The sequence below is a fragment of the Monoraphidium neglectum genome, assembly GCF_000611645.1.
Source record: "Monoraphidium neglectum strain SAG 48.87 unplaced genomic scaffold scaffold00948, whole genome shotgun sequence".
NCBI lineage: Eukaryota > Viridiplantae > Chlorophyta > Chlorophyceae > Sphaeropleales > Selenastraceae > Monoraphidium > Monoraphidium neglectum.
The window spans coordinates 1-9,790 of record NW_014012680.1 but is presented as its reverse complement, the minus strand read 5'-3'; the positions used below and the strand labels follow the sequence as shown (position 1 = coordinate 9,790).

Genomic DNA, 9,790 nt, shown 5'->3' with positions numbered 1-9,790 from the left:
GCTTCCTTTGCTCCAGCATATGGCAGGTTGGGAGGCACTGACGTGCTGGCAGTACCACCCGCCCCTTGCATTCAACTTGGGGCCTGTTCAATTGGTCCAATCCTTTTTGATTTGCTTGTGCTGTACTTGCGATCATTGATTCCTTCAGAAGCCAATCAGGAACCGTCTGGTCAAAGGAGGCCTGCCTGTGTGCCACAGCGCACAGTACTGCCTGTACAATACGCACGCGCATCAAAACCAACGAGTAAAGCCGCTCAACAACGCTGTTTGCATCCCAGCACAAGAGTGTGTTGGGGGGGGACACCGCAGCCGGGTCCTAATTGTGTGTCAACCCATCAGGTGCGTGCCAGAATGCATCCACGGATCCATCTGGGCAATCAGTGGTCAGTAAAGGGTTGGTTCAGACCATCACCCAATCAGCCCGCTCCACAAACAAGCACGGTGCATTGAGCCGCTGCCTGCCTTCCGGCAGGTTGCAGGCTTGACCAGCCGCGAGGGCGGCGCAGCAGCACCCTCAGGTCCCCTGGCTGCTGCTGATTGCTCGCCTCACCTGCACCGAATGGGTTCTCATCTTCTATATTACGGCCTTGAGGCATGGAATATTGCAGCTCGCAAGGTCGTTGTGTGAGATTTTGAAGCATTTACGAAGTGCGTCAGGTGACGACGCGACCGTGATATAGCACGTGTGAAATTCTTATAGTCGCCACTGATTCCATGCAAGATCTTCATTCAAGTAAAGCTGACACTTCGATCCCAACTCGATCAGGTGCCTGCCTTCGGTCACGACTTGGAAGTATTGGTAGACTCGCTCATTGTTCCCATAGCAGCAAGCAGCCGCAACAGCCATGATGATGACCAGGACGGGGCTGCGCTCTTTGCCAAGCTTTGCGCATGCGCGGCGGTCCGTTGTGGTCGTGCGCGCTGCAGCGTCTGCGGAGCCGCGCAGCATCACTTTTGCCGAGAGGCGCGTCCTCTGGGCAGAAAAAGAGAAGGTGAGGCTCACCAGCCGCCGCCATGAGCAGCAAACCGCTCTGCCTGACGAGGGCCCAGCCCAGTCGCTGACCAGGCAGGAGAGCAGAGGGGCGGCAGGTAGTCAGTACTCCCCAAACCAACGACCGGTGCCTGCTGTTGAACATCCGCCTCTGAAGATCGCATGTTTGGTGCTGCCCCCTGCATCGCCGCCCCCCGCCCTCGAACTCAGTACACGCCTGAGCAGAAGCGGGCGCCGCGCCCTGAGAACGTGGACGGGGACTTTTTCGTTGACGCCTCGTGCATCGACTGCATGGTGCGGCGGCGCCGCGCGTCGCGGGCTGCCAGCACTCTTATTTTTCTGGGGGTCTGGGCGGGGCGGGCGGCCTGCTGCTGGCTCTGATCCAACTGCAGGCAGCAACGGCAGCTCTGCATGGGGTTGGGGCGTCTGTACCAGGCTGTACGCATGCCCCCCATCCATGCACAGGACCTTTCGCTTGCATGGTCTAATAATGAGCTGTCGCTGCCTTGCTTGGAATCCGCAGACCTGCCGCTGGGTCGCCCCGGACACCTTCTCGGCAGTCGGCCTGCAGGCGGCCGTGACTGAGCAGCCGAAGACCCCGGAGCAGCGGCAGGCCGCGCTGCAGGCGCTCTACTCGTGCCCTGTGTGAGCATCCCAGCCGCTTTGAGCCTGTGCGCGCTGCTGCTGCTGCTGCTGCTGCTGCGGCGGCGGCGGCGGCGGCGGCGGCGTGTGTGTGCGCGCGCTTGTGTGTGTGTGTGTGTGTGTGTGTGTGTGTGTGTGTGTGTGTGTGTGTGTGTGTTTTGCGCACGCGCCACCCGCGCCGCTATTTGTCCACGTCTGCACACGGCAGACCCCCGCCTTCGCTTCAGTCCTGCTACAACCGCCCTCCGCCTCCCCATCGCCCCCCGCATGCTGACCTGCTCCCCCCGTGCACACCCGCCCGCGCAGCTTCTCCATCCACGTGCGCCAGCGGGACGGCTCCGAGATCAAGGCCGCCCAAAAGAGCCTCCCCCGCCCCTGGCTGACCGAGGCGCCGGGCGTGTACCACTGTGGGTGGCACTCAGAGGCGTCGTTCGGCGGCGCGGGCTGGCTGCTCACGCGGCCTGGGGGGCGGGGCAACGTCTTGGTGGACGCCCCGAGGTTCAACCCGGCACTGGCCAAGGGCATAGAGGAGCTGGGGGGCATCGAATACATCTTCCTCACGCACAAGTGAGGGCGCGGGCGGATCGCGCCGGGGCGTTTCGGGGGTTCGCCTGCAGGCTCGAGGTGTTCCGGATGTTTTTGGGCGATTCGGCGCTGTCCCCCCCCCTCTTCGTGTCAGCTCTCTGGTGCAACTGCATTGACGCCTGGCTGGACTGCATACGGTTTTTACGGCTCCCACCTGGATGGCATTGCCACGCCACTCTCCCCATGCTCTCCCATCTTACATGCGTCTATCCAAATAGCTATAATACGTTGGGACAATTGCATCAGCATGTTACATCGCCATATGTGTGGGCATGCATCCACGCCTGTTCGAACCCTCACACCGTCCTCCTCTTTATAACATTTTCCCCAAAGGGACGACGTGGCCGACCACGCAAAGTGGGCGAAGCACTTTGGCGCCAAGCGCATCATCCACCAGAACGAGACCACAGATCACCAGGGCACCAAGGAGTGCGAGATCCAGATCACGGGCGAGGGCCCGACCTGGGCGTTCCCGGACGGCGACGACGATCTGACGCTGATCGCAACCCCCGGGCACACGGAGCACCACGTGGTGCTGCACTCCAAGAGGCACAAGGTGCGGGGGTCGACGAGGTTGTTTTGCGGGGCAGTGCGATCTGGAGCAGGTCCGTTGCCTCGTTTGGCGTCATCTAGTTGGACTGTGGTATGCAGTTTCACCCAGCGTTACAGGAAGCCACCCTTGCCTCAACGGCCGGGACACTGCGCTCGCAACACTGCCTGCCGGCGGCCCCCACCGTTGTGCAACCCGGGGGCCCCAAACACCCTCGACGGCCACTCGCCCTGCCGCCAAAGAAACAAGCTGATTCGGCTTTGCCCTGCCGAAACGCATGTGCGCACCTAATCACGAATCCACCAGGCCCTTTTCTCCGGCGACCACCTGAGCGGGGCCGAGTACGCCGACTCCCACTGGAAGATGAATTCTGAGCTGTTCATCTTCACAGAGGTGATTGCCCATAGCACCTGGGATCCGATCGCCACACTTGGTCTTCTAGGCCGCCTCAGCTTGGCGGACACTCACCCAGCAGGCGCCAGCTTGCTTTGCGGGGCAAGGATATCATGCGGGGTTTGGCTCGCGCCACGCATGGCGCTACAAGCTTGTGTGTAGGAAGGCGGTGCCGATTCGTCCGACTTCCGACGTGCGGCGCCCCCACATGGTCCCTCATCAGTCATCACGCGCGCCCCCTTCCCGCAGGCCAACTGGTACTCAGTGCCGGAGCAGCTGCGCTCGGTGCAGGTGCGTCCCCAGCTAGCCCGGCTGGGTCTCGCTTCAATAGGTGTTGTCCTTGCATACTTCACACTTTTCCCGCAATCCCCCCTCCTGGGCTGGTTCCGGTCCCTCTCGCGACCGAGGGTCATCAAATCGGCAGCGGTTGCTCCATTTTCCCCCAAGCGCCCTCACGCAACGCCACATAGAGCACTGACACAATCTTCACCCCCCGTTCCCCCCCTCCCCCTCCCTTCGCCGCTTCGCGTCAACCTCCCCCCTTAGAAGCTGCTGGATTATGACTGGCTGCACGTGCTGCCGGGTCATGGCGTGCCCGCGCGCGTCGCCGACGCGGCGGAGCGGCTGCGGTCCGTCAGCGAGCTCCTGGAGCGCCACGCGGCCGTGGCTCAGGCGTGAGTGTCAACATCATGCGCAAGGCACGCTCGCCGGCCTCAGAATGTGAGTGCGACGACGGTCGTTGCCACCAACAGGCAGCCGGCGTCGCAGCTGAGGATGCATGCGGACGGCAACAGCAGTGTATGTCAACGGCGGCCCATGCATGCATGTGCTGGGGCGGCCGAGCCGCGGTTGCCCGGGGCGGGACGTGGCCTTGCATCATGTTTTGAGGTGTGGTTCATGCACAGCTGCGCGGGCACTGGTATGGCTGTTGCAACGAGAGGGTGCACATGGGTGGAAGGGCGGCCGTTGTTGCATTGCGTGTGAGGGCAAACAAACAAATGGTTCGGGCGGGCGAATGTGAGAGCGATAGCATTTGCAAGAGTCGCTGCCTGGGTTGATGGTTGGAGGGATGAGGGATGGTCTTGAGGGGAGAGGCATGCTTGGGGCTCTGGGCAGAGGCATCTTGACTCCTGTTGGCAGGCTTTCGCCGCTCCAGGCATGGTAGACGCGCTGCGGCGTGCTCTTGAATTTTCCACGCACTTGGTGAACCGGCTGAAGGCAAGCATCTTGAATGCCCTGTTGCATCCAGGCATCGTTGGCCTTTTGCAGTTGTTGCGCGCATGAAAGGGGCCATCATCAAATCTGTGGCGGCTCGCTCTTGTATTGGTTGGAGTGGCCTATGTCGCCGGCCTGGCCTCGAAATTTTGGTTCACTTGCACAGACGTTTTGATCAAGTGCCATTGCATGCACATGCCTGTTGTGCCTTGTCATGCAGGTGCTGTACTCAAGCTTTTATGCAGTTGTTCGTGTAAGTGCAACTCTTTGAGAGGCCAGAGAAGCACTTGGTTTGTACGAATTCGCAGGGCCGTGGGAACGATGGAGGCATGGTATGCTCAGCCCGCAAGGACATTTTAAAGCAGCTGCAGGAGCTGCAGGCTGAGGTGGTGCTTCACTGTGGTGGTGATCACCAGTATAAACGGCACATCATCATTGGCCAGCAGGGTGCCACTAGACGCTCAGAGACTGGCTGCGGTTGTGACGCACGAACAGCCTTTTCAAGCGGGGACACATGGCTTGGGGGCCTCAAGAGGTCGTTGGTGGCGCGCGTGTTTCCCAAGCACTTGCACAGCAGGCACAGCACAGCGGTTGCGAGGCATCAGCTTCTCCTGTGCATCCATATGCTCATCGTGTGTACTGTACCCAAACTCAAATTCGGTCGTTGTGTATATTTTGTACCCCGCAAATCCAAGTTCGTTGGCCGGCGTGCGTTCATAATCGCGACACCAACTCCGCCATGGGGCAGTCGTCCTCCGTCGGGCCCATTCTGGAGCCTTCGCCACCAGGAGCTCTTCAGCAATTTCTGAAGGGTCAGGACCTCGCGCAACTCGAGGAGACGCCCCTGGTGATTGCTCCGCGATGCACTCGCGCGTTCGTGCTTTGCCCGCATGCTTTCGTGCGTTGTGAAAGCTCGCTGTACAGGTGCATGATGATTATACAACGGCTCACCCTCGAGTCAGCGGCGGTAATCGCCTTTTTGTTTGATGTGGAGAAGCTGTCACTGAGTCACGACAGGCGCGGCCATGCACTGATCGCAGCGCAGAAACGTACGCAAACTCAGAGGGGCGCAGGACTTGCAGCCGGCTGCCACCTCACCAGCCGGCACCACCAGTGAAACGTTGGCCCAGTGTCGCTGATGCAGCATACCCGCACACCCGCAGTACACTAGTACGCCACGAACCTTTCAACACCAGGGCTGATCGAAAATGAGGATCTGGACTGATCCACACCATGCAGGTTTTCGAAAAGACCCACCGAGTCAACAGGTACAACTGCTGCGTCAACTGCGCTGTGGGGTTGGCTTCCGCCGGCCTGACGTGCGTCTTCTGCCCCGTCGGCGTCCTATGCCCGGGCAAGTTGTTCCCCTACTACTCGCTCAAGGCGCGTGCTGCCAGGGGCCGCGGGCCGGTCTGTTCACGCAACATGCATGAGCGTGCATGGCGCGTCTGCAGGGCGCCCTGCACACTTTGCAAGCCCTGTGGCTCTTAGCAAGGCCCCATACGCCCATGCGAGCCCCCATACGCCCATGCGAGCCCCGTTCGTCGCATGCAGAGCGGCCGCCGCACGCCTCCAGCATGCACACCCCGTGCATGCCCCCCTCCTCTCCCTGCATGCATACAACCCGCATGCGCGCAGCTCGACAGCCAGGCTGTGCAGGTCCACAGTGTCTACAACGACTTCTGCTGCCACCTGCAGCAGACCGTCAAGACACTGCCCCTGGAGAAGGTGCAGGACATCCAGATCACTCAGAACTGCCTCCACGCGTGCTTCGGCGTCCACCAGGTGATCTGATGAGTCAGCGCCGGCGCATCCAGCCACGAGGGGTCAGGTGCTTTGTACACAGATTTTGAGTGACATCCAGGGATCGTGCGTGCCGCACTGGCACGGTGTCCTTGTGGGGTGCTCTGAAATTTCCAGCACGGCTGGTGCGGCGATACGCTGGGTCCATGGCCCAGTCAGCAGGTCGGGTCCTGGAGGAGGGCGCTCCAGCACAGCCTCATTGCGCCCCAAAACATCATCGTGCACATTGCAGACGAGCCGCCCCGCCACAATGCTCCAAAGCCACCTGCCCAAACCTCATCACATCGAACAGGTCAGCGTCCAGACCGCTGGGAACAGCAACCCCGACGCCGGCGCCGAGCTGAGCGCCGTTTTCCTGGCCGCCCCCCTCGGCGCCCGCGAGGCCCTGCAGCTGGCGGTCCGCCTGAACAGGCAGCACCAGGGCTCCGCCGCGGCGCCCCTCCAGCAGGCCGGCATGGCACGCGGCGGCGGCAGCGGCGGCGGCGAGCTCGCGGCGCGCCTGTCGGCACTGGACGTGCTGGTGCAGCGCGGCGCGCTGACCGCGCCCGAGGCGCGTGCGGCCAAGGTCGGGGTGCTCGCGAGCGCAGCGGACCCGCTGCCAAGTCTGCTGGAGGCGTCCCAGCTGGCGGAGCGGGGCGTCATCAGCGCCGACGAATTTCAAACGCTGAAAGCGGCCCTGCTGGCGCAGATTGCCCAGGTCGTGGGGCGCGCCGTGTAGACCGTCTTTGAAGGGCTCCATCTAGATACGGTGCAAGCATTTTTGTGTACAAAATCAGGGTTTGACCGCCGCCTACTCGCCGCGTTGACGCCATAGCGATCCGTTCTCGGGGCTTAGTCATCCCTGCCTGGGGAGTCGACAGCTTCGTCGTCTGCGCCTACATGAGAACGGGTACTTTTGATTATTGCGGAACCAGCACTTACTTTTGCCCGAACCCGCTCCGCTTGCTGTCGAACTCACTCGCGCCCCAAATCACGCGCGCCTAAACTCGCCTGAGGCCCAACCTCCGAACCACCCAGCGGCTCCCTGGGGGCCGGGCTCATCTGTGCGTCACCCAAGCCGACGGCAGCTGCCGCCTGTAAGCACCATCACACACAAAGGCTCGCCCTGGCTGAGACCCTAATGCACGTCCTTGCAACCCTTACAAGGGGAAGGTGCACAGACCCAGCGATCACCCTGTCGAACCCTCATCGGCACCGCATCCTGCACCGTGCGCGTTTGCAGCCGTTGATATCGGTCTGTCTGCCTAGAGCAGCAACGCGCCATACCAGATTCACGCTCCATGCCGAAATGATGCGTGGCTTCGACGGCTGTGCATCGCCGGCGGCGCTAACTCTCCCCCCAGCGCTAACTCTCCCCCCCCCCAGCAACGTGATAATTACAAGGATCTTTAATTACATTTTGATCCTGCATGCTGGCGCTGCGTATCTGTCGATTACGTTACAATTCATCAACTCAGGTGTGACTCGACCACCACAACAGCTGCGTGCCAGTAGTAGATCAGGTCTTCTGTTTATTTTACCCGCTCAAGCAAGTGCTGTAACGTACTTTAAAGTGGTGAAGGGGGGAGGGCCGGGCAGAGCTAGTGCCCGCAGCGGGGCGCGAGACAGTAGGGCAAAGGGCACCTACACACTGATACGCGGCTCTACGGCAGCCTTCTCAAGATGTGGAAGTCAAACCAGCTAGTAGGTCTGATGCCGTGCATTTTCAGGATCATAGGGATGTGTTCTGGTGCGGGGGAACAATCAGCACAAATGAGCAACAACACCAGCAACACAACACGCTTGACACCGCTGTGCACGTCGGCGCAAGCGCTTGCTTTGCAACGGTCCGCCGCTAGACAGGCGGTCACAACAGAAGCGACAGACAGCTGCCACATCAGCAGTGCAATTGGCAGATAGGAAGAAGTTTTGCCTAACGCAACAGCCAGTGATGGAGGCATGACCATCCGTGAATGCCCCCTGAAGGCGAAGTGGTGCCCTTGCTGGTCACCTCCCAACACTTTAGCTTGTATCAATCACCACACAGCCAGCACGCGGGCCGCTTTGCTTGAAATCATGATGCGGGCTAAGTATCAGTGATGTCAAAAGAAGAGTAGCTTCACAGCGCAACCGCTGCAGTGATCAGCACTAGGTGTTAGACCAAGCAGGCGCCTGCACTAGCAGGCCCCCGGAGGCTACACAGGTCAGTCGTGCAGCCAAGTGGCAAGCCCGCCGCTGGTCAGGCTGTGCTGAGGCGAAGTTGTGGCTGCCGATATGGGCTGACCGCCGGAAGCTATCTCCACCTCTGTTTTCGACGCGACACGAATCGGGCGGCGACCGACGCTGCCACCGCCTCCGCTGCCGCCCCGCAGGCCGCCGCTCCCGCCAGATGCCAGGCCGCCGCAAGCGCCGCTCTTTGCAGACTGCAGCTGCAGGGCTGCTGCCACCAGCTCCTGTGCCTCGTTGCTCGCCGATGTCAGCAGCGCGACGCTCCGCCGGCTGCCGCCTGCTACACCTCCTGCGGCCGCCTCGGACTTGCGGCGCCCTCCGCCCTCCACGCACACTTCAGCTGTCACCTCGGTCCCGTGGTCGCAGGCTGCCGCGCCACCCGCTGCTGCTGCCGCGCCTGTTGCTGCCACAGCAGCCACCTCCTGATCCTCGTCGATGCCGCCTGTTGTGCTGCCGAATGCATGTGCAGAGGGGGCGCCGTGGGCGCGGCGCGGCTGGGTGGCCAACGCTGTGGCTTCGAAGCTGTGGGCGAGCAGCTCCCGGATGTTCAGCTCGATTGTGTTTGTGATGGCCTCGAGGGGCAGGATTCTGCAGGTTTGCAGGTTGCGAGATTGAGAAGAAAACGGGAAATTGTGTGTGTGTGTGTGTGTGTGTGCGTGTGTGTTTGTGTGTGTGTGTGTGTGTGCGCACGCGCGCGTGTGTACACGATTTAAGGGTGCATGTTTGAAGGCTGACCGCACAAGTTGAGGAATTCTGAATGGTGGCATCCCACTTAGACAGCTCCACGCCCAGCTATCAATCTTCTCGCTTGCCCTCTCGTGCAGCGCACATCTCTGTGTCCCCCATCTTCTATCACATGGACACCACATCAAAGCTCGTTGCAGCTGAAAATAGGCTCATGCACACACACACACACGTCAGAGCACTCGCGAAATTCAGACCATGGTGCCAGTTAACCGCGGTGCCATCAATGCCTGGTTTTGTCTACCCCTGGTGCCACCAACCCCTGGTGCAGCCAAACCCCGGCACCGGCGGTCCCTGGTGCCGCCGAGGCTCCCACAACACGCACCCGAAGGGCTCCTCGATCTGCACGCCGATCTCGTCGATCCCAAACATCAGGAATGCAAAGAGGCCCGACAAGGGGATGCTCATCCAGTAGTACACGGGCCACAGGGTGAACGGCAGCAGGATCAGCCAGACCAGCCTGTCGGATGTTTTGGGGCCGGTTGGTGTGGTGGGTCGATTGGTCGACAGTACCATTGAGCCGTTTGCTTTAAGGGTGGACGATCGACGTGACAGGTCAGAGACGTGCGGCGGCCGCGCGCGGCCATGGCGTACGGCACGCAGGAGAGAAGGGAGGTGGGCCGAGAGGGAGGGAGTAAGAAACGAGAGAAGGGAGCGAC

The 9,790-nt window shown here is 61.2% G+C and overlaps 3 protein-coding genes across 3 annotated transcripts; 2 read left to right on the top strand and 1 right to left on the bottom strand.

The window, feature by feature from the left end:
- Positions 1-1,481: 1,481 nt before the first annotated feature.
- MNEG_6037 (hypothetical protein) lies at positions 1,482-3,839 on the top strand (the record flags this gene model as incomplete). The annotated part of the gene is made up of 6 exons (XM_014045490.1): positions 1,482-1,636; positions 1,940-2,200; positions 2,552-2,774; positions 3,075-3,161; positions 3,411-3,452; positions 3,708-3,839. The coding sequence occupies 6 exons, from the start codon at positions 1,482-1,484 to the stop codon at positions 3,837-3,839; spliced, it is 900 nt and encodes a 299-aa protein (XP_013900944.1).
- Positions 3,840-5,609: 1,770 nt separating this feature from the next.
- On the top strand, positions 5,610-6,897 carry MNEG_6036 (flagellar associated protein; the record flags this gene model as incomplete). The annotated part of the gene is made up of 3 exons (XM_014045489.1): positions 5,610-5,786; positions 6,015-6,161; positions 6,472-6,897. The coding sequence occupies 3 exons, from the start codon at positions 5,610-5,612 to the stop codon at positions 6,895-6,897; spliced, it is 750 nt and encodes a 249-aa protein (XP_013900943.1).
- Positions 6,898-8,362: 1,465 nt separating this feature from the next.
- MNEG_6035 (hypothetical protein) lies at positions 8,363-9,647 on the bottom strand (the record flags this gene model as incomplete). Its single annotated transcript, XM_014045488.1, has 2 exons — positions 8,363-8,975; positions 9,457-9,647. 2 exons carry the CDS (start codon positions 9,645-9,647, stop codon positions 8,363-8,365), a joined length of 804 nt encoding a protein of 267 aa, XP_013900942.1.
- Positions 9,648-9,790: the final 143 nt, after the last annotated feature.